This window comes from Saccostrea cucullata, unplaced genomic scaffold (genome assembly GCF_032062105.1).
Source record: "Saccostrea cucullata isolate Sc308-1 unplaced genomic scaffold, CSIRO_AGI_Scuc_v1 ctg405, whole genome shotgun sequence".
In the NCBI taxonomy this organism is placed as follows: Eukaryota; Metazoa; Mollusca; class Bivalvia; order Ostreida; family Ostreidae; genus Saccostrea; species Saccostrea cuccullata.
The window spans coordinates 312,673-336,642 of record NW_026930562.1 but is presented as its reverse complement, the minus strand read 5'-3'; the positions used below and the strand labels follow the sequence as shown (position 1 = coordinate 336,642).

Sequence of the window (23,970 nt, the reverse complement as noted above, 5' to 3'; positions counted from 1 at the left end):
TTGAAGGTGCTTGAGTTTCTGATTGACAATATCTATGTTGTTTTTATCTCACCTGAGCCGTCTGTCCGTCTGTCCGTCCGTCAGTAAACTTTTCACATTTTCAACTTCTTCTCAATAACCACTAAGCCAATTTTAACCAAACTTGGTACAGAGCATCCTTGTGGAATGGGGAGTTTAAATTGTTAAAATAAAGGGCCAGGTCCCCTTCCAAGGGCAGATGATCAAGAAAAGACAAAAATAGGGTGGGATCATTAAAAAATCTTCTCAAGAACCACTTGGCCAGGAAAGCTGCAACTTATGTGGAAGCATCCTGGGGTAGTGTAAATTCTAAATTGTTGAAATCATGACCCCCTGGGGTAGGGCGGGGCCACGATAGGAAATCCAAGTTTTACATAGAAATATATAGAACAAATCTTTAAAAATCTTCTTCTCAAGAACCACCGGGCCTCAAAAGCTGAAACTTATATGGAATCATCCTGGGGTAGTGTAGATATTAAATTGTTAAAATCATGATCCCCGGGGGTAGGGCGGGGCCACAATAGGAAATCCAAGTATTACATAGAAATATATAGGAAGAATCTTGAAAAATCTTCTTCTCAAGAACCATTGGGCCAGTAAAGCTGAAACTTACGTGAAAGCATCTTGGGGTAGTGTAATATCTTAATTGTTAAAATCCTGACCCCCGGGGGTAGGCGGGGCCACAATAGGAAATCCAAGTTTTACATAGAAATACATAGGAATAATCTTTAAAAATCTAATCTTCTTCTTAAGAACCAGTGGGCGAGGATAGCTGAAACATATTTGAAATCATCCTGGGGTAGTGTAGAATCTTTAAATGTTAAAATCATGACCCCCGGGGTAGGGCGGGGCCACAATAGGGAATCCGATTTTTATATAGTAATATATAGGAAAAATCTTCTTCTCAAAAACCAGTGGGCCAGGAAAGCTGAAACTTAGGTGGAAGCCTGGGATAGTGTAGATTCTAAATTATTAAAATCAAGACGGGGGAGGGGGGTAACGGGCCACAATAGATATAAGAAGAGGCGAAATCTGGTAAAGAACTGCATCACAAAAGTTACTCAAGTGAGCGATGTGGCCCATGGGCCTCTGTTTTTTTTTTTTTTTTTTGGTTTTGTTTTTTTTGAGACCAGGTCTTCCAACAATCTATTGGAATTCCCATTGAAACCAATTGCACCCTGTTACATGTGTATTAGCAGATACATTTATGTATTCACATGAAACAGAATTTGTGCAATACTCAGTATCTTATGCGTTTCATTTTTCTCAAATTGAGATGTGCTGTATGTAATTAAACATACCTTTTTCGACAAACATTCTGTATCAGCCCCTAGGCCCTCTGTCTAATTTTAGTTTCTCGGACTGATACTGGACAAAAGTCTCTCCCAACGTCAAGGTTTACACATTTTGACATTTGTATCCTTTAAAAGGAAAACAAATTAATACCGTTTTAGAGAATTAGGATTTTCTTGAATTCAGCCTTAGATACCAATGCTTATTAGCATGATATGAAATAAGATGTGATTTGTGGTGTCTTGCAATGATAGCAAAAGCCTTTTACACTATGTATTATAGAATACATGACGGAAATATAAGACAAAAAATACCAAAGAAGTATAAAATTCATGACAATTTTTCTTAATGCCTGGATACATATCGTTTTTTCAACTAAAATATTTTTGTTGATCAATTTGCAAATACATTGCTGATATTCCTTTTTCTGCAAAATTATTTGAGGTTTGACAATTTTCCCCATATAATATGATTAACCTTAATCTTTAACTTTTAAAGAATTACTGCAGATAAATTTACATAACTTTGTGGATTCATATATATGTTTTGAGTCTTTTTGATTACTTAACTGCTAATTTTATAAACCTGAGGATCGGACTACCTTAAATCATTTATTCATCAGAAACATTAATATATTTAAATTCTATAAGCCAGAGTACTATTACACTATACAGTAGATCCCTGATATAATATATATGTATAAACAGTAATATACAAAAGCAGAAAATGATGATAATTTCCTTTCAGCATTATTTGCTTGATAAGTAGATATACAGAATTATGCACTTTTATGTCAATTTATGGCAATTTGAAGGAAAATGCAGAAAAATATTAAGTTAGACTGGGATTTAAACACAAACATGCAAACAAGCAGAAAGACAGAAGGACACTTCACTTTTGCATAAATCCCAGTAAAACAGAACAGGAATACATATATTTGCCTGCATGTAATTATATTCAGTAAACTATATTTTCCATGAATATATGAATAGAAGACGTACCTTCTCTGTAATAGATATATTCCGATCATCATAGTCAGGGCTACCACAAGTCCAATAACAAGCAAGAGAAACATTCGGATTTAAAGTCGACGGGTGTTTTTTTTAAATGAAAATTACCGAGGAAGTATTTCTTTAAAATCATATTGATATAAATTAACATCAATTTCTATATACACTAGGCCTACATGTATCTATAAAAGTTTTGAAAAATTAAAAAAAAATTCTGTTTAAGTAAGATCAAATATTGACACAATTTTAATGTCTACACTAACGAACAATTTTCAAACAAGAAACATTTCCAGGGTATAGGTGGTTCTATAAGAAACAAACCTTTTGATCGTACTGTGCTCCCCTTGATATCAACTGTAGTGAGTTTTTTATCTGCATAAACAGTCGTCAGTGTGGTAAGTTCTGATTTCTTATTACAAGTTTCTATTTCCAAATGTCCTAGGAAAGCAATAGAACCATGCTTTTATAAAATGTGTTGACATTGTTTTATTGGTACAAGGAATTTTTATGCAGTATAATTTTCATACAATGGATATAAGATGTAATTACATGTAGTACCTTTTAGATGTATCCAAACTCATCCCTCCCCATCTGTGTGTATTTTAATAATGTATTGAGTGTAACTGGTGTTAAAATCGTTGTTTAAGGTGATGTTAGTACCGTATATGCTCATGTTCTTATTACCTGAAAGACAAATATACACTGATTTCATGTAGCGAAATATAAGCATTGTAAAGATTGATTTTTAATAATTAATACATCCTTTTTAGGAAAAATGAATGAACGTTTTTTTTTAAGATACAAAATGTAAGCAAGATCGGTATCATATATGAATTATGGAAGTTGTTTACTTAAAATTGGAAGGAAACCATCATCTTACTGTATAATTTTTCCCCATCCCTATATAGAGTCAGATTGGCTTCTGTCAGCTCCAGTATGGATAAGAGATTTATTGTTCCCTTTATTTCACACGTATTTCACACGTACTGTTTCCACAGAAACTGTCCGTAACCAAATACATGTCTTTGAATCTTTTTGTAATGTTCCGATTACTTTCCAATAAATTGAATAAAAGATTCTCTGGGGAAAATGTATTTTCTAATATTAATTTTAATTAATTTCATTTTCCTTAATTTAATAGTGTTCTTCCTAAAAATATTTTTTTATCTCCCCTAAAAACTGATTTTTATATTTTAGAATTTAAGCAACATATTAAATCTTACTTAGTATGCAAATATAAGTAAAACTAATGAATCCTTGGTCCAGTTGTGTTCTAGTGAGGTCCCATTGCGGAACTTTCATTGAATAGGTCAAGTGTTTTGTAAAGTAAATTCTCATTCAAAACACATGTATTCTTTAAGTTACAACTGATTCCAGCAATAAAAGGCGTCCTATCACTCTTAGAGGTGTCGAGTGAAGAGACCGGGTACACGCCCTCTTTTTCAAATTTGCGGCACATGATTTTTCTCGGTCACCAACAGAAACTGAATCTGATGTTATAGCCTGGTTCTTAAGGTAGATAACATCAACAGAGCCACACTTTATATAATTTGTCCTTTCTGCTACGTGATGTACCACTCTCCGGCAATTAGTTTGTTTAACCTCAATGGCTTTAATCATATCTATAATTAAATAAGGGAATAGAAATTAATTATTTATGAATCTGTTTATTATTAAAAAAATATTTTGTAAAAGGATACAAACTCTTAGTAGCACATCTACATGTGTGACTTACCTTGATAGAGAATTGTGATGGATATAAAAGAAAGATATCTCCTCGTCACAGCCATCTTTTTGTTAGATGACAACGACAAGAGGAAGTCCCTGTCAGTAATTTCAAGCATTAGGGCACTTTATTTCCTTATCAAGATTAAATGAAATATTTTCTTGTATTTAATGGCGGTAAATTGCTTGTATTCAAACTACATGTGTATGATGAAAATGTGCTCGAGTCTATAAAGTGCGTAGACCAATGTAGCTTTTATTTTCCTGTTAATGATTACACCACCAAATATGTGCTTTTTTATTCCAGGCTTTTTGATATCATGTACAGCTGGGGGTTTTTTTCAATAAAAATGGAAGTCTTAAATTTACTCACCTTGTTAATGGTCATTTGCTGTTCAATAAATAATGTCATGGGTGCTCTTCAATGATTTTGTCTTAATGATTTCACTTAAATATTCTCTTTTAATTAAAACACACGTCCGTGATATTTTTATCCAATTTCTGATTGTTTAAAACATATTTTTGAATATGTACCCCCGTATACTGGAATATTGCAGATCCTATGATCTTCTGGACTTGTTTCTTCTTTCTGAAAGTTTTTTATAAGTTTGGAAAACGGAACAAGTGGTGAAAAGACCTGTTGAATTTTGATGGTATAACAAAACATAAACTTTGTGTTTATCCCCAAAACTTCTTTACTTTTCATGGCGTGTGGGTTTAGACACTGTCATGAAGAAATTTAATGTAGTGGATTCCTGATGCTCGTTCTTCGTTCTTCTCATAAACCTTTCGATTTATTTGCAAAAAGTTTGCTATTTAGACTCCTCCAGAAATTGAATTGCTTCCCCGAATAAGAATTTGAACAACAAGACCACTAATATTTTTTTTTTAAAATGGCATATAAAACTATATTTGAGCTCTTGCATTTTCTTGCTCTTCTCAGGCCTTTGCTGTTTTTGTCAAGTGCGTCTTATTGTAAATTTGTTTTGAGGATTTAAAGCAATGGATTCAAGTTTCATAATCTGTATGAATTTCATACAAACGTGTATATTTGCAATTTTTATTTTTTTAAAAAAAAATATTTGATCAGAGATTCATACACGCTGTCGATTTCTCTCATTTTTGAAAACATAGGGTGAACATTGAGTACCAAGATTTTTTCCTGTCAAATATTTCATCAAAACAGTTTGTGTAAACTATTCCCAAAACGATGCCTATCAAAAACATCATCAGTGATAATTTGTTGATATTTGGCAAACAGTACATTGTAAGTCCTTGTCGCCAAGGACGGTACCCTTTTTTGATGCCCAGAATATCATTTTTGTTCAGTGAAATCCACCCACTCATGTTTATAAAACAGACATTCGTTGCTGTAAATATCACAAATTTCAGTGAATATTTCTTTGGGATTCTTAACAAGGTTTACAACAGCTTTAACGAAGCGTTTAATTTCACTCTAGTTTGCTGATTCTATACCATTCATTTTTAATGCAGTGTCTCAAATAGCCCTTGTTTACCAGCTTTTCACAATGAAACCATGTGATGAAAAGTGGTCACAAAAAATGTTATTAATTCATTAAAGATTCAACCATGAGAGAAAGTCGAGCTTAATGTCACAGGATTTCTATTTTGTATGTCATAGAGCTCATTGCATTTTTATTGTACAGCCCTAGTTTGATATTGAATAATCTCTTCCTTAGAAAGGGAGCTTTGGCTTTACGCTAGATTACCACTTGAAGACTTAAATCCAAGCTCCTCTAAAATACTGTGCCTTCAAAAAGGACAATGTGTCCTGTTTTGTCAGCTTAGGCCAGTAAATACTGATCGTGTAGTCTATAATATTTGTTACTTCTGAATTATTAAAAACAGAAGGATAGATGATTTTCATATAGCCCCTCAATCGCTTATTGCTAGATTTGACATTCAACAATACAAACTTGTAAACAGGGCAAAAACTCTCCCCGACATTTTAGAGATGGAATCAGTTGTAAAGGAAGAGTAAGCATGCCCGTCATACGCAACAGGTATTCATCTGTTGCACAAAAATATTCCTTTGTTAAATTGAGTATAAACACTGAGACATAGCAATTTGTACGAAACACGTCAGCCAAAATATTATCCTCATAATAGGTTGTGCTTGCAAACAAGGTCAATATAACGACAACAGCATTCACGAAATGTTTACTTTATTAACAAGGTTGATGAAATCCTTGTAACATTAACTTTTTTAATAAGTAATCTGCCTTAGTCCTAAAACTGATCGTACTCACATGTTTTGCGTATCGAAAAAGTTGGGAGATGTACACACTAAATATAGGTGATAGCGCAATACATGTATAATTAAATAGATAAGGAAATTGGCAATGGAAAACATCTTATAATAATTTATTTAGTTTATCGTAAGTTATTAGATGGTATTGTTTATTAGGCCTATAGTCAGTAAAATAATCAAATATGAATAACATATAGCAGTCGCAGTTGTGACTTTAATTTTAAATTGACTGCAGGAATAGTCAAAATGTGGATGGTATTAAGGACTATTAACTATTGTTAATTGATAAAACGTCAATACAATTGAAGTTAAAGGCCATAGAAAGTATTTTCCTGGTCTCACGTAGAAGTTTTTGAAAATATTCTGGTTTATAGGAATATAAAAACGGATCAGCAAAGAAAGGAAAAATACGGAAGCCCATTTAGGACCTATCAAAAAATATTTTTGAATTCGTTATAACGATTTTTAGAATTAGTTATAACGAATTTAATTTGTTATAACAGATTTATTGAATTCATTATAACGAATTTAATTTGTTATCACAGATTCATTGAATTCGTTATAACGAATTTAATTTGTTATAACAGATTTATTGAATTCATTATAACGAATTTAATTTGTTATCACAGATTCATTGAATTCGTTATAACGAATTTAATTCGTTAAAACAGATTTATTGAATTCGTTATAACGAATTAAATCTGTCATTACAGATTTGTTGAATTCGTTATAACGAATTAAATCGGTTATTACAGATTTGTTGAATTCGTTATAACCAATTCAAGAATTTGTTTTAACGAATTTTTGAATTGGTTATAACGGATTGAACAAATCTGTAATAACAAATTTAATTCGTTATAACGAATTCAATAAATCTGTAATAACAAATTAAATTCGTTATAACAAATTAGTGAATCTGTTATAACAAATTAAATTCGTTATAACAAATTTAATGAATCTGTTTTAACAAATTAAATTCGTTATAACGAATTCAATGAATCTGTTATAACAAATTAGATTCGTTATAACGAATTCAATGAATCTGTTATAACAAATTAAATTCGTTATAACGAATTCAATAAATCTGTTATAACAAATTAAATTCGTTATAACAAATTCTAAAAATTGTTATAACGAATTCAAAAATATATTTTTTGATAGGTCCTAAATGGGCTTCCGTAGAAAAAAGTGATTTTCTTTAAAAAAAAAAACAACACAAACAATCAGTTTATAAAAAAAAATATCCGACTCTCAATTTTATTGAAAAAGCAGATAGTAATTATATCAAAAAGCATCGTTTAAATTGGTTGTGAATGGCTGTATAAAAAGACAAAGGTACATTTTCACAATATAGATGGTCATTAAAAAAGAAGATATTTTGAATTTCAATTCCTTCTCTCAAATCACATCACGATATCTTCGAATGATACACGGATCTACTCTCATAGTGATTTGTGTTGTTCTTATTCCTTGTATTGAATAATATGTGTTTTCTCAAACACATTATATGTATGTTCTCTTATAATCTTCTCTTCATGAAAATATTTTTATCAAAGATTTACAACATTTGTTAGATAAATATACATAGAGTCTTTTAATGCTCAGAGCTTTACCTTGAATAAAAGAGTTACTCAACAAAAGTTCATTTTTTAAATAAAAATATCATTAGTACAATACTTAGTATATATTAATAATAAATAATATCAAATTTCCAACTATATACTCGAAAACGTCAAATCAAGACTTCTTCTATCTAAAAGAAACTAAGAATTTTTTTTTCATTTTTGTATATACAAAATATATCAGAAAATAAAAATCATTGAACGTCCAAAATATCATAATTGCTAAGAATCAGCACTGTTTGATATATACACGTAAATAACTTTCCTGCATAAGACTGATTTTTCAGTCTGCATCCTTTTGGATAATATAATTCATTGAAACTTGTATAACACTTGCACAAGGTACAACCACACAGTCCTTTCGTGGCTTACGTCAACACTTTCAGTACAGTGTCTCTTCATACAAAGCATCTGACGGAATCCTTCTTCCATTTTCTAGATTGGTGTATTGACGCTGGCAAGAAGAGGGTTTTGCTTCTGATCTGTAACTTATTTTATGACTTTTGAATAACCTTTTTGTGCTTGAAATATAAATGAATTAACTTTAAAGAAAAAAATCATTTACCTCTGGAAACTTTGTATTTTTCCTGAAAAATTATATAAAGTACTGTTATTTATGGACTTGAAAACGGACATTTTTATGAAAAAAATTTACTTTGATCATATCTTACTTTTAAGAGATTTCCAAGCAAAGCAGAGGAGGACACCTACAGCAAAAGTAGCCACCACAGAAACCAGCACACTGCAGTCTATAATATTTGTTACTTCTGAATTATTAAAAACAGAAGGATAGATGATTTTCATATAGCCCCTCAATCGCTTATTGCTAGATTTGACTTTCAACAATACAAACTTGTAAACAGGGCAAAAACTCTCCCCGACATTTTAGAGATGGAATCAGTTGTAAAGGAAGAGTAAGCATGCCCGTCATACGCAACAGGTATTCATCTGTTGCACAAAAATATTCCTTTGTTAAATTGAGTATAAACACTGAGACATAGCAATTTGTACGAAACACGTCAGCCAAAATATTATCCTCATAATAGGTTGTGCTTGCAAACAAGGTCAATATAACGACAACAGCATTCACGAAATGTTTACTTTATTAACAAGGTTGATGAAATCCTTGTAACATTAACTTTTTTAATAAGTAATCTGCCTTAGTCCTAAAACTGATCGTACTCACATGTTTTGCGTATCGAAAAAGTTGGGAGATGTACACACTAAATATAGGTGATAGCGCAATACATGTATAATTAAATAGATAAGGAAATTGGCAATGGAAAACATCTTATAATAATTTATTTAGTTTATCGTAAGTTATTAGATGGTATTGTTTATTAGGCCTATAGTCAGTAAAATAATCAAATATGAATAACATATAGCAGTCGCAGTTGTGACTTTAATTTTAAATTGACTGCAGGAATAGTCAAAATGTGGATGGTATTAAGGACTATTAACTATTGTTAATTGATAAAACGTCAATACAATTGAAGTTAAAGGCCATAGAAAGTATTTTCCTGGTCTCACGTAGAAGTTTTTGAAAATATTCTGGTTTATAGGAATATAAAAACGGATCAGCAAAGAAAGGAAAAATACGGAAGCCCATTTAGGACCTATCAAAAAATATTTTTGAATTCGTTATAACGATTTTTAGAATTAGTTATAACGAATTTAATTTGTTATAACAGATTTATTGAATTCATTATAACGAATTTAATTTGTTATCACAGATTCATTGAATTCGTTATAACGAATTTAATTTGTTATAACAGATTTATTGAATTCATTATAACGAATTTAATTTGTTATCACAGATTCATTGAATTCGTTATAACGAATTTAATTCGTTAAAACAGATTTATTGAATTCGTTATAACGAATTAAATCTGTCATTACAGATTTGTTGAATTCGTTATAACGAATTAAATCTGTTATTACAGATTTGTTGAATTCGTTATAACCAATTCAAGAATTTGTTTTAACGAATTTTTGAATTGGTTATAACGGATTGAACAAATCTGTAATAACAAATTTAATTCGTTATAACGAATTCAATAAATCTGTAATAACAAATTAAATTCGTTATAACAAATTAGTGAATCTGTTATAACAAATTAAATTCGTTATAACAAATTTAATGAATCTGTTTTAACAAATTAAATTCGTTATAACGAATTCAATGAATCTGTTATAACAAATTAGATTCGTTATAACGAATTCAATGAATCTGTTATAACAAATTAAATTCGTTATAACGAATTCAATAAATCTGTTATAACAAATTAAATTCGTTATAACAAATTCTAAAAATTGTTATAACGAATTCAAAAATATTTTTTGATAGGTCCTAAATGGGCTTCCGTAGAAAAAAGTGATTTTCTTTAAAAAAAAAAAACAACACAAACAATCAGTTTATAAAAAAAAATATCCGACTCTCAATTTTATTGAAAAAGCAGATAGTAATTATATCAAAAAGCATCGTTTAAATTGGTTGTGAATGGCTGTATAAAAAGACAAAGGTACATTTTCACAATATAGATGGTCATTAAAAAAGAAGATATTTTGAATTTCAATTCCTTCTCTCAAATCACATCACGATATCTTCGAATGATACACGGATCTACTCTCATAGTGATTTGTGTTGTTCTTATTCCTTGTATTGAATAATATGTGTTTTCTCAAACACATTATATGTATGTTCTCTTATAATCTTCTCTTCATGAAAATATTTTTATCAAAGATTTACAACATTTGTTAGATAAATATACATAGAGTCTTTTAATGCTCAGAGCTTTACCTTGAATAAAAGAGTTACTCAACAAAAGTTCATTTTTTAAATAAAAATATCATTAGTACAATACTTAGTATATATTAATAATAAATAATATCAAATTTCCAACTATATACTCGAAAACGTCAAATCAAGACTTCTTCTATCTAAAAGAAACTAAGAATTTTTTTTTAATTTTTGTATATACAAAATATATCAGAAAATAAAAATCATTGAACGTCCAAAATATCATAATTGCTAAGAATCAGCACTGTTTGATATATACACGTAAATAACTTTCCTGCATAAGACTGATTTTTCAGTCTGCATCCTTTTGGATAATATAATTCATTGAAACTTGTATAACACTTGCACAAGGTACAACCACACAGTCCTTTCGTGGCTTACGTCAACACTTTCAGTACAGTGTCTCTTCATACAAAGCATCTGACGGAATCCTTCTTCCATTTTCTAGATTGGTGTATTGACGCTGGCAAGAAGAGGGTTTTGCTTCTGATCTGTAACTTATTTTATGACTTTTGAATAACCTTTTTGTGCTTGAAATATAAATGAATTAACTTTAAAGAAAAAAATCATTTACCTCTGGAAACTTTGTATTTTTCCTGAAAAATTATATAAAGTACTGTTATTTATGGACTTGAAAACGGACATTTTTATGAAAAAAATTTACTTTGATCATATCTTACTTTTAAGAGATTTCCAAGCAAAGCAGAGGAGGACACCTACAGCAAAAGTAGCCACCACAGAAACCAGCACACTGGGGCCAATAAAATACAACAAAATAGTATCTGGAAATAAAAACTTAAAGGAGATAAATAATAGGTCATCAAATCATATCAAATGAAATAATTTTTGACGTTCGGGTCTATATATTTTCTTAATGATATAATGAAAATTTGGAACTATTGTCCGAAGAGTCTCATTTTTTGTCTCAAAAACCATCGTCCGTTTCTGGAATTGTGAAAGGGTTTTTAAAAGAAATGACGAGCTGGAATAAGAAAAATAAAAAAGAGGGTCAACAGAAGAAAGAATGCAACAACTTTGTGTTTTATAGCAACATAAAAGATTAAACTAAAAACCAGAACTTATTGACAAGTATACAAGTACCTGTTTTATCGTCACCTTTCAATGTATCCTCTTTAAATTTTAATTTCTTTGAAATATAAATCCGAGTGATGTCTTTGCAATCATAATTTACAGCGCCTGAAAATGAAAATAGGGGCTTTGCATGAAGATGAGCTTAGAATTTTATTTTCTTTAACAGTACTGCCTAAAGATGCCATCTTAGAAAATAGGTTTATGTTTTTATGTTGTTTTAAAATTAACTTGTTTTTTAGAGCTCATTATGTATCATTATAAATTATTGAAAGGCATGCAAATGAGAAAAAATGAAAAGTGAATAAATGCCATTTAAGACAGTAAATGTCAAACATTTTATCATTAAGCTTAATTATTTAGTATAATTCTAATAACATACATGATTAGAAGTAAATTGGAGTTATAAATAGTGAACAGTTCTCATATTATGAGTTTTTTTTTTGGTAATTTTGGATTAAAGATATGGGTATAATTTAGAAAAAAAATTGACAGAAGAAATTTTGACTGGAATACTAATTTTGTTCTTAATTTCATTATCTACTTCATTATTTAAAGCGTTCCATTACTTTGTATACAAATGTATTTGCTGAGAACTAATGTCATAATCATAATGCAAAATATTAATAGAGATGTTATTAAAAGGTCATTAAAAGTAGATAATTGAAACCACAGTCATAGCTCTACATTTTACAATAAGGTGTTTTTTCACTGCCGCCTGTGTGTGAGGGTGTGTGTGTGAGAGGGTGAGGGTGTGTGTGGGTGTGTTTTTGTCCATTTGTGCAATTCTCTACCTTTTAATTGTATTGATTTGCCTAAATCGCATATTTCTTTCAGTAAGAGGAAATATACATGTTTACATCTATGATGCTTTTAGTTTCTACTATAGAACAGCTTGCACATATAATAGTAAAGTGAGGGGAAAATATCACCTTCCAGTCAACCTGTCCTGTTTTGCTGATGAGCAAGGCCTATGAATTTCATCGACAGACAGAGATAATGGATGTCTAATACACATAAGCGAAAAAGTAAACTTATACCTCTTGCTTCAAACCAAAAGAAGGAATTGAATTTAGACATTGGCGTTGTTTCTATCTCAAGAGCCTTTGAATTGTACTCCGAGTCGTTAAAATATGCAATGAATTTTCCATTGCTGAAAATCCCATCATAAATGTAATCCCTCCTATACGGGCGGTATGGTAATCTGGGACTTTGATACACTGAAAAAGAAAAGATGAAAACAATTACTGTGGCCTCCAATTCGACATTCAAATTATGTAGAAAACGCATTATCGATTGGGACATTTCAATTTTTTTTTTCTCTGTTTAGCGTCCACCCTACTGTAATAATCCTACCGACCTATTCGCAAAAAAAAAACCACAAGTGAAAAAACCCAACAAAGTCACAACAATGACATTATACAAAGAATTGATGTCATTAATATTTTTCATATAGAAAGACCTATTCATTAGCAAACTCAGGGTATTAATTCAAGGTATGAAATGCTTAAAATATATCTTTTTTGACATAAAGTAGATCGGCCATAAGAAAAAATGACAGAAATTTAAATATTTCGACCAGAATTTTAATTTTTAGTCCTTCATATTTTCTTTTGTTTTCGTGATATTGGCTGACAAAAACTTTACTGAAACCCACTTTGTTTGTAAGAGTTTTTATGAAGTTTCAGATTCCAAAATAGATTTGGTAATTCAAATTCATTTTGTTTGTTTAGGATATTAAATATATTCAACAATGACATATGATTTTGAAGAATTTCTTCCTTAGAAAGGGAACCATGAGTATAAGTGGATTACAACTTGTAGAATTCAAGTCCTTCTAAAATCAGAAAATACAGTTTATACAATGAGACTTACAAACGAAGATAATTATGTTACCTGCTTTGTCAGCAGGGACCAGTACGTACTGATCATGTAATTTATCTAATTCTTTTTTAACATTGAATACAGAAGGAAAGATACTTTTATATTACCCCTCAATCTTTTAATACGCGATTTTAACATAGATCTGATATATTTAATCCATTTTGATAAAGAGTCAACGTCTTCCTTTTCATATATCTGGCCCATCGCGTGGCGTAATTATCTTCAGAGTCCATAATACATTTACATGTATTTATGAAATTCCGACGCAAGTTGAAGGATCGGGGTTCCCTATATTTAGGAACTTTTAAAATTAATGATCTAAAATCCTCATTATTCACGTCACTTGTAACAACGTGTCCAGCAGGACTATAGTTATAGGGTGGAGAAGAACATGATCATGAAGGAAAATTATGTTTCAGATATTCGATATTCAGGCCCAGTGAATTTTTTTTTGTAATTCAAAAGTTTGGAAGCAATAAATTTAATACTTTGAATTTACACCGTTATCATGTCTAAGTCTTATATAAACCACAATGTTAAAATTGAAATTTAGATTACAAAATAGATAAATTTGACACTATAAAAACTACAGTTAACTATAGTTATAACCTTTAAACTTTAATCTTTTTAAGTGTTCACTAAAAACTTTGATTTACCATAACATGCATAATGATAACTTTGACGCTGTAAAAACTTTGTTCAGTTTGATACTATATAGTGATAACTTTGAAAACATAAAATATTGATTTTAAAACTTTGATTTACTCTAGTTATTTATATTATCTTCCTGCAGAGGCCATGAAACCATAGTTTAAAAAATCATACAAAAACGGTCTTTCTGTTAAGAGAGGAAGGACAAATCATATACAATTAAGATGAAGATACCTTGCATAACTTGTGTACGAATTTAATGTATAAAAATTGTTTTCTTTTGTTTTTTTTTTTAATTCATATTATTCTTTGCTGTCTTTGCTGAAGTTTCAAGTGCATTTTGTTACCTTTTATAAGAGAGCCGTTGATATGTCTGATCCTTGTAATCATATTTTCGTAGATTTTGATTGTAATCGATGTAATATCTCCAAACAGGAAACATCGACACAAAGAATTACTCCGAGTCCGGTAAAACTGAATAGAAGTCGATGTTGTAATGGATGCTTTATCAGAACACATATCCAGGAGATTTTCATCTGCAAAGAATAGCTACCGCTATGGTATACATGTAAGTTTAGTTTGAAATGCAAACACGCACCTTACATACCCTTACAGAAACCCACACACCCTCACATACATGCAGAAAGAGAGAAAGAGAGAGATTTTCTCAAAGTAGCTCAAGGTTTTGAGTCACTTTTCACAAATTTTATCCTAGGCCATAACTTGAGCAGTTGGTACCAGGCTTTTTATCTATGCCATAAGCTGCCATACGGGAGCATCGGTTTTTCACAAACACAGTCATCTTGTTTTCGAGACAAAACGCACATTTATGTTGTTGAAGGTGATCATGGCAGGGAAATTGTAATTAAGGACATATTTTTTATCATTTCATTTTTAACAACTTCATGAAAGTAAAAATATTGTAAATACTTATTTAAAGATTATTTTGCCTTCGTGTTGAAATATATAAGTGTAACCTAAATACCCATGTACCCTTTAGAAATAAAAAAATTAGGGATGTCAAATCGGTCAATTTTTAATACTCGGTTACTCGGACGTTTTTCCGATCGAGTACCCGGGTACTCGGTAAAAGTGTAAATAAATTTGAACAAGTATAAATTCATGACTGTAAAACATTGTAAACCCTTGTAGAAATAAAACTACATGCTCTTATAGAAGGTTTACCCGTAAATGTATTTCTGTTGTAACAATGATGAGCACTTCATGCCCGACGAAATTTAATATAAATTTTTTTAAGTTCAATTTATTTATCAGATAAACACAAGAAATAAAATCATCATAAGTGGTTCACAGTGTTATTGTTAAAAAAACAATACTCTCCGTAATTGTAATGTAACTGTTTGTTGGGTTTGACGTCCAGGTATCAGTCGTCAGATCTTCGTACAGTATCAATTTGAACTTGATCAAGTTCTCCTAACAGAGCGGATTTGCGATTTTCGTTCACTTGTTCGATCCGAGATTTGATAGTATTACGGGACGGCATTTTGTAGTTTGGTGCAACGATGGACATCAGTTTTTTAAAGCCTTTGCCTTTAACATGTTTAACCATTTGTATTGGCATGTAATCAAACACAACCATATCAACAATCGCACGTTTAATATCATCTGTCTCTTTTCCCGAGAATTTACGCTTCTCAGAGAATTGACAAAATTAACTAATTTATTTAAACATAATAGACCTTAAACGATGATCAGTGAAAACAAATAATTAAAGCAAACCAAAAATAAGGGTAGAAGACAGCTGAAGGTGAGAAAAACCAGGTAACAGGTGCATGGTCACGATAATTACTGTATAAACACTGCCACAGGCGATAACGGTCATTCAGAGGCTTAGGAAACCCTAATAGTAATTACTGTATGTACAAGTGCAATGAGCATTTTACGTTTTAAACATATTGTTTAATGCATTTATATATAAGCTAAGAAATATTCAAAAATATACATCCGAGTAACCGAGTACCGATTTTAGTATTCGATACTCGGACGTTCGATCGAGTACCCGGTTAACCGGGTACTCGTTGACATCCCTAAAAAAAATATATAAAATCAGTACAAGATGTAAAGCTGAAAGGGTTGAAAATGTGTACTCATCATACTTCAGTTTAAATTATACCTGTTGAACATCCATAATTGAGACAAAGCTTCCAATTCTGGCTTGTGCACTTATTGAAATAGTATTCAGCTTGTTTGTAGAACGATGTCTGTGAGAGATGACATACGTTTTGAAACTTATTACACTTTTTCAATGTGTCATTTCCATCCTCCCAAAGTCTTTCTGTAAGCTCCCAACGGCCCATATATCTCCGTGGACAGATGCGTCCTTTCCGCTCAGATCCATCCTCTGTTCTCACCGTGTATTCCGTAACAGTAACTAGAGAATTCACTGGGCACGTCAGTACTGCATTTGTTTGCGTCGAAATTTCCGACTTCTTGACGCACATTTCATAGCGATACCCAGAAACTTTAAAAATAAGCATAACAGATTAATTTTAGTTAGGACAAAGAATTAAATGAATATTTGTATTCTCATTACGAAATAAAAATTTACAGATTTTATTTCATGTTCATAAATGTACAATCTGATTTAAATCTTTGTTACGCTCTGAAATTCAGATGGTCGCTGTACAAAGAAAATGTACGAACAATTATATCTGTAGTTTACACAGATGGTAGAATTGTTCGATTTTCAAAAATTAAAACTGCTTGAAATACTCTTCTTAGTAAATATGTCAAAATTATATTTAAAGCTTTACCTGCTCTAAGAATCCAAAAGCAAAAACATAAAGCGTACATTTTTTCCTTTTCTAACACATTAATATGAACATAATTTCCTCCCAACGTTTGATATAATTTTTAATATTATCACGTGACTTAAACATTTAAATGAAATATTTTCTATTTTATACGTATTAATTCCGAAAATGCTGTTAAAACGATATAGGAAGCCTAATCTAGAATTTTTGAAATATTTTACTTCTTTGTAAAAACAAATAGAGGTACTATGAACTCAAGTAATGATACCCCCGCCTCCCATATGATTATAGTGGCAAAGTCCATGTTATGCCCTGGGAAACCCGAAATACCGTAAGTGTTAGATCAAGAGTAAAATAGGAGGTGCACAACGGCATGATATGATAAAGAACCTAATATAACAAAGAACCTGTGAAAGTATCATCCAATCTTATTCAGTGGTATAGGAGGAGTTGCGAATAAAGAGATGGCTACCGTTCAATATTATAGAATATTATAGAGTGGCAATGTCCATGTTTTGCCATGGGAAACCCGAAAAATGTGTCCGATCAAGAAGTAAAATAGGAGATGCACCATAGCACTATGTACCAAGGAATATGTGAACGTCTCAGTATGGCAGTGTCAATGTTTTGCTATCCGAAATATGTTTCCAATCAAAAAGTAAAAAAAGAAAGTGCACAATAACAAAGAATCTGTGAACATCTCTTTAAATTTCATTTAGTGGTATAAGAGGAGTTGCGGATAAGAGATGGGTACCCCAACGCGTAACAGGCGGACGGACGGACGGACCGACCGACCGACACCCCGATCACTATATACCTTCCCAACTTTTCAATCGGAGGTTATAATAATCTGGATAATCAAGGGAGTCGGTATAACGAACATACAAAAATATGATACTCTTTGGCGGGACAGGGTGAAGGACATTTCAACAAAATTGCAAAAGGTGCAAGTGAGCGGAGAATTACCTATGAAAAAACAACAAGGAATTTTCTTGGGTAGATTCCATTTAATTTTTAAACAATCACCGTACGCGTATTGTAAGTATACGAGGGTTTATCAAAAAATTCGTGGACTGGTGCCGTTAAATTAATACTTTGTAGTCTGTGCTTACAAATTTTATAAGGAACATAAAACGTTTTAAGAAATGTTGCAAGTTTTAGCTTGGTACGTAGATAATTTGCAATATTATTGTAAAAAATAAACTAGAGGTACTGTGAGCAATGAGCTCACTAAATGATACCCCCGCCTCCTATATGACTATAATGGCAGTGTCCATGTTTTGCTATGGGAAACCCAAAATATGTGTCGAATTAAAAAGTAAAAAAAGAAGGTGCACAATAGTAATATGTAATAAAGATTCTTTGAAAGTTACATCAAATTTCAATAAGTGGTGTGAGAGGAGTTGCGGATAAGAAATGGGTACCCCAAAGCATAATAGGCGGACAGACAGACGGACGGATGGACGTACAGACATACCGGTTACTATATACCCTCCCGCTTTTCAAGCAGGGGTATAAAAAGACATTATATGATCATCCGGCGCTGTCGCTGTTTATGCCTAGGTCACATTTCCCGGCCGGTGGCCGTAGACCGGTGGTAATCGCTGGTAATCCGTGGTGTGAGCGATGCCCCAACATCGGTCCACATCGGTCCAGTAGTCCTTAAAGTATCAGTCACATTATCAAGCGATGGGGTATACGATGGGCAACCAATGCGTTTTTTGATAAAAATGGCGTGGTTGCCGGACGGACTTACAAAGGCCCAGCGATGCATTACTTGTCATAAAACGATGTTCCAGGGTAATCGACCGATGTATATTACATCGCTCATACATTGGTGAACATCGTTTGTACGTCGGTCGACTATGGGCCAATGTTTGGTCGAACATTGACCAATGATCGGCCAATGTCTGTTGCCCACCACTCAACTGTCCGATGATCTTACATTCAACGGACACTTAACGATGCTCGGCCATACATCGGCCATTCCTTGAAAGATGTGTAAATGATTGGTTGCCGATGAGGTGCGATGTGGGACATCGGTGGAGACATCGCTGATTTTTAACTACGAATTATCTTCTACCGATGGCCCCGCCGATTCGCAAAATGGCCTCAGTCACTGTCCGATTACTAGTGGTGTCCGGCCGGCAACCACGCCATTTTCATCAAAAAACGCGTCGGTTTCTCATCGTATACCCCATCGCTGGATAATGTGACTGATACTTTAGTTTCCCTCTACCTCAATACTTATCTAGTGGAGATTCTCTAGAGTAAGGTAAGTACGTAAACCCGTCTTGGTATATGGCTTTGCAATGTAATGAACACTGCATGCTTTCAATGCATATAATGCAGTAAATGGAAGTGTACTGTTACTCGTTTCCCAGCTCGGGACTCGTCCTAGAAATACACGAACACTTCTGCAATATCTGGCAAGAGCATACGGGAACGCAAATTTGACCGCTTCTTGGTGAAAATTTGTGCCTTATACATCACTCAGCTTCATTTGACTTATGTGAGAGACTTCTAGATATGATTTTGCTCCAAACACTCTAATGGTACCGAGAATTTTACCTCAAATAAAGGGGACAGACTTCAATTTAAGTGTGTGGCACTCGGAGGTGAAGATTTTAGTGGAGTCCGGGGGAAGGAATAATTTTTAGTCATTGTATTTCAATCGTAATTCTTAATATCTGCTCTGTTTTAATGATCAATAAAATTCTGATTAATGTCAAATTTTATGTTTGTTTAAATTTGATTTTTTTGTGCGTCTTTCCACAGATTCCACACGGAAACGGTAACCGCGCGTAACTTTCAACTTCTACAAGAAAAATAGATTTGAAAAAACGAGTAACAGTAAGCTGGGATATCACTGTGTTCCGCCGTAAATGAATTTAGGATTACTTTCATCTCAATCACTGTAGGAAAGCTAATCAGGTCAATGTACATTGCAAATTCCGCTTCGAATTCCGCACCCCCGTATGTCACCATTCTGCGCCCCCATATATGGGGTTATGCACGGTGTTAAAGAAGTTGAAGAGTAGTTCTAAGGTTTAAGAGAGAAGAATGCGAATATCCTCTATACCCTGCTGATTTAATATTTTAATACGGATGGTGGTTTACACATTATAGGGGCAATATACTATAGTCTGGTTAGCGGGAGGGAAACAAATTTTATCATATATTTTAATGATACATATATCAGTGTTATCTATGAACTTAAAGTTCTCATTTCGCTAGTCCTATGCAATCTTTAAGTAGTATGTTGACAAACATTTTTCATACGAATTTTTCCGTTTTCCCCGATCATGACAAGGAACAGAAGGCGGATTTGACCGGTCGGCAGGGGATATACGCCTACATGGCACCTGATCCCACCTCTGATGTTTTAGAGGTCCATGTTTGCTTCGATATTGATTTCGTAAGTTCTATGGTCGATACAATGACTTTGACAGCAAATACAATTTATTATTGAGTGAAATGCTGACTGAGGTTTTCATACTAATTGTTAGTTCATTATTTATACACTGAATTGACGACGAATTTTCCCGTTATTTCCCGATCATGACATGGAGCACACGGAGGATGTGACCGATCGGCAGGGGATTCACACTCCTCCATGGCATCTGATCCTACCTCTGATGTTTTAGAGGTCCGTGTTTGCTCTGCTCCTATTTTTTAATGTTTTATGGACTTTGATAATGAATACTGTTCGTTATCTCCATATCCTTCACTTGATTTGAATTGTTCAAATGAACTGTTTGTTATTTACAATTTTATTGAAGAAAAAAAGGCTTATTTATCTATATAAAGAATCCAGTATAATATTTATTCAAAGAATAAAAAAAAACACCCATCCTCCATATTCATTGTAAGGCCTTTGTTTTTATGCTGAGTTTTGTTGACATAGGATACTTACTCCTCCTCGACACCTGATCCCAATTCTTTTTACGCCCGTTCACAAAAAGTTTATGAGATCGATCGTTGTTCATTATATACTCACTTTTTAATCTCGTGACTGGACTCGCAAGTCAGAATATCATTTTGTATGGAGAATGCCTATATAAAGGAAATTTGAAAATGTTTTTTTTTTAATTGTTTGCTTCAACTTTGTATTGTAATATCTTCTTTAAAATGTACCAATTGCGCCCCGTTATTAGCAGACTTGTTTTTGTATTCATATGAAGCAGAATTTATGCAAAATCTTAAAAAGCGTTAAAAGAAGAATGAAAACACTTGCTGTGACCTTCAACTCGTCATTTAGATATATCGACGACGTACTGTCAATTAACAACGGTTATTTCCATTCTTATGTCAATTCGATATCCCGGTGAACTTGAGATAAAAGATACCTCAGAGTCTGACACATCTGTTTCATATTTTTATAATTTACTTGAAAAGGACAATAGTAATCTAAAAACCAAGCTCTATGTGATAAACGTGATGACTTGAACTTTATAATCGTCAACTTCCCTTACTTATGCAGCAATATTCATTTGTCAACTGGATATGGAGTTTATTCGATACACAAGAGCATGCTCTACGTAAGAACAATTTCTAAAACGGGGGAAATTATTGACAAACGAGTTGATGAAACAAGACTTTCAGCAGTCTCGTTTAAAGTCATCATTTGGTAAGTTCTATGGTCGATACAATATTAAAGAGAATTTAACGGTTGTTTTTTCACTTATCGTTTTAACATAAATAAAATTTAAAATTAACATTATTATACAGCTTATTTGGGATCCTATGGTTTCTATTTCAGGCAAGTTGTCAAGTAATGCTAATTATATACTTGACGAACTTAAACCAAACTGGAAATTTCAGGAACAAAGTCTCGTTTGTAGAAGAACTTTAAGTGTAAACAGGCGGGCATTTTATATCAACATTTTGATTAATAATGTTCGATAGTTTGTGATCTAGCAGGTGTATTGAGTTCTACCTCTCTCAATGAATAGTGCTAACTATTTAATTGCATGTACATATTTTTGGTCATTCTCCTGAATTTTTGTTTAAAAAATTTAAATTTTTCTTTTTTAACATTACGAACATTGTTACCTCGTTATTGGTCTTTTTAAAAGTATCTTCCTTGTTTTCAAATAAATTACCATTTTTTAGAGTCTGGTGTTTTTAACTTATAACTTCCTGTTACAATGAACCTATTTTAAACACTTGTGAATTATTTTTATGTGTAATAATGATTTAGAATTAATGATTGGAGGGTTCTTTGGGAAAAAAATCTCAATATTTTTTTTAATATCAAGGACCCATTTCCCACGCATTAAACGTACACTCTTCGTTATACGAGGGCCGTTCAAAAATTACGCGGACTTGTTGCACAGAAAAAAATATACTGAAAGGATTAAGAAACGCATATTAAACTTTTGAGTTTAATTAAAACAATTATTTCAAAAATGTTTTCCACCATAGTTATCATACATTCTAATCCATCTTTAATCAACAAGTTACCAAAATTTTGTGTGATTTTGAGTGATAATTCTTGAGATATTGATATCAATATGTCGACACACCCCAAAAATAAAACTAAAAATTCTCGTAATCTCCCTTTTGCATCAGTAACAAACTTGATTTTTCTGTGCATTGAGTTCACCAGAGCATTTTTCTTTTTCATAACATTATTATTCAACCCTTCCGTCGGTAGTCTTAATGGCTGAGATTAGCTGTATTATTCCAAAGCAAACAAATCCCCCTGCCCAATCGAATACGAATTTTCGAATTAGGATAGAATGTACGGAACCCAGCAGGTTTGGTACACGTGGATTTTTGAAAAGAAAGGCTCGACAAACACTAGCTGAATTTTTCCAGTGTAAAAATGCTAAAAAAAAAAATCACGCAAACGACGCTTACGTGCGCGTTTGAGAGTAAAATCGACGTAAAGTGGCCAAGTTCGTGGCCCAAGTTAGAGCAGAGAGTTTCTGTCAATTTTAGGATGAAAAAATTAGCATGATTGTCTGCTGTATAAATATCAGTTTCAGTGATAATGCCTTGACAATAACCGAGGTGGCATGATGAAAATCCCTATCTTGTTGTGACGTTGTTACGCGCCAACGTCGCCGTCATGGTTGGTTGGAAACATTTTAAGTTAACTCTCTGACAACCAAAAAAAAACCTTTTATTTGGTTGAAAAGTTGAAAACAATCTGTACAGCAGCATGTTTTTGCCTTTTTACTAACTTATGCAATTTTGAATTCAATTACTAAACCCACAGTAGTTTCCGTCAGCCATACCACGATTGCAAGAAATTTATACTGACTGCAAATATGCAAAAACGATGACTATAACTCTAATGCATCGTATGACACTACAAAATTTTATCACAAAATTATCATCATCAACATGCACGTGTTTTTGACTTTTTATCATTCCCCTATGTGACGCCATACATTTCATGGTTGAGTAGTTTTGACTAGCGATTTTAGTGCTAAGTAACCAAAATTCACATCTGACCAATTTTCATTTTTTTCGGCCACATAGTCAAAAAAATTTCCCATATTATGTTCTGATGCGTTTCTTTTTCCTTTCAGTATATTTGACGACGTAATCGGGCAAAATGTCACACATAATATAAAAGAATCTTTACTTATATGGTCTTCAAAATTTCATATCAAACTGTTGTAAATTGGTATCAATTTTGAGTGATTTATCAGAACATATCATTGAGTCACGGAACAGCAAAATCTTCGACGTCACAGGCATTATAAAAAATGTGTGATTGAGCTTTCATTTTCTCAACATTTTCCCAAGAGCACCTGTACAGTTTGAGTTTCCTTATCTAATCAGCATCCAAACACCATTTCTTGTCGGGCTTAAAATC

At 32.3% G+C, this 23,970-nt stretch overlaps 2 protein-coding genes across 2 annotated transcripts; both read right to left on the bottom strand.

Annotated features, from left to right (window-relative positions):
• Positions 1 to 3,589: 3,589 nt before the first annotated feature.
• On the bottom strand, positions 3,590 to 4,134 carry LOC134229090 (uncharacterized). Its single transcript, XM_062710797.1, has 2 exons — positions 4,057 to 4,134; positions 3,590 to 3,943 (listed from the first exon to the last, which is right to left on the bottom strand). The coding sequence occupies exons 1-2, from the start codon at positions 4,109 to 4,111 to the stop codon at positions 3,678 to 3,680; spliced, it is 321 nt and encodes a 106-aa protein (XP_062566781.1). The 5' UTR covers positions 4,112 to 4,134; the 3' UTR covers positions 3,590 to 3,677.
• Positions 4,135 to 10,936: 6,802 nt separating this feature from the next.
• On the bottom strand, positions 10,937 to 21,161 carry LOC134229109 (uncharacterized). Its single transcript, XM_062710828.1, has 8 exons — positions 21,139 to 21,161; positions 16,499 to 16,846; positions 14,712 to 14,900; positions 12,870 to 13,049; positions 11,842 to 11,937; positions 11,421 to 11,522; positions 11,315 to 11,336; positions 10,937 to 11,231 (listed from the first exon to the last, which is right to left on the bottom strand). Exons 2-8 carry the CDS (start codon positions 16,824 to 16,826, stop codon positions 11,132 to 11,134), a joined length of 1,017 nt encoding a protein of 338 aa, XP_062566812.1. The 5' UTR covers positions 16,827 to 16,846; positions 21,139 to 21,161; the 3' UTR covers positions 10,937 to 11,131.
• Positions 21,162 to 23,970: the final 2,809 nt, after the last annotated feature.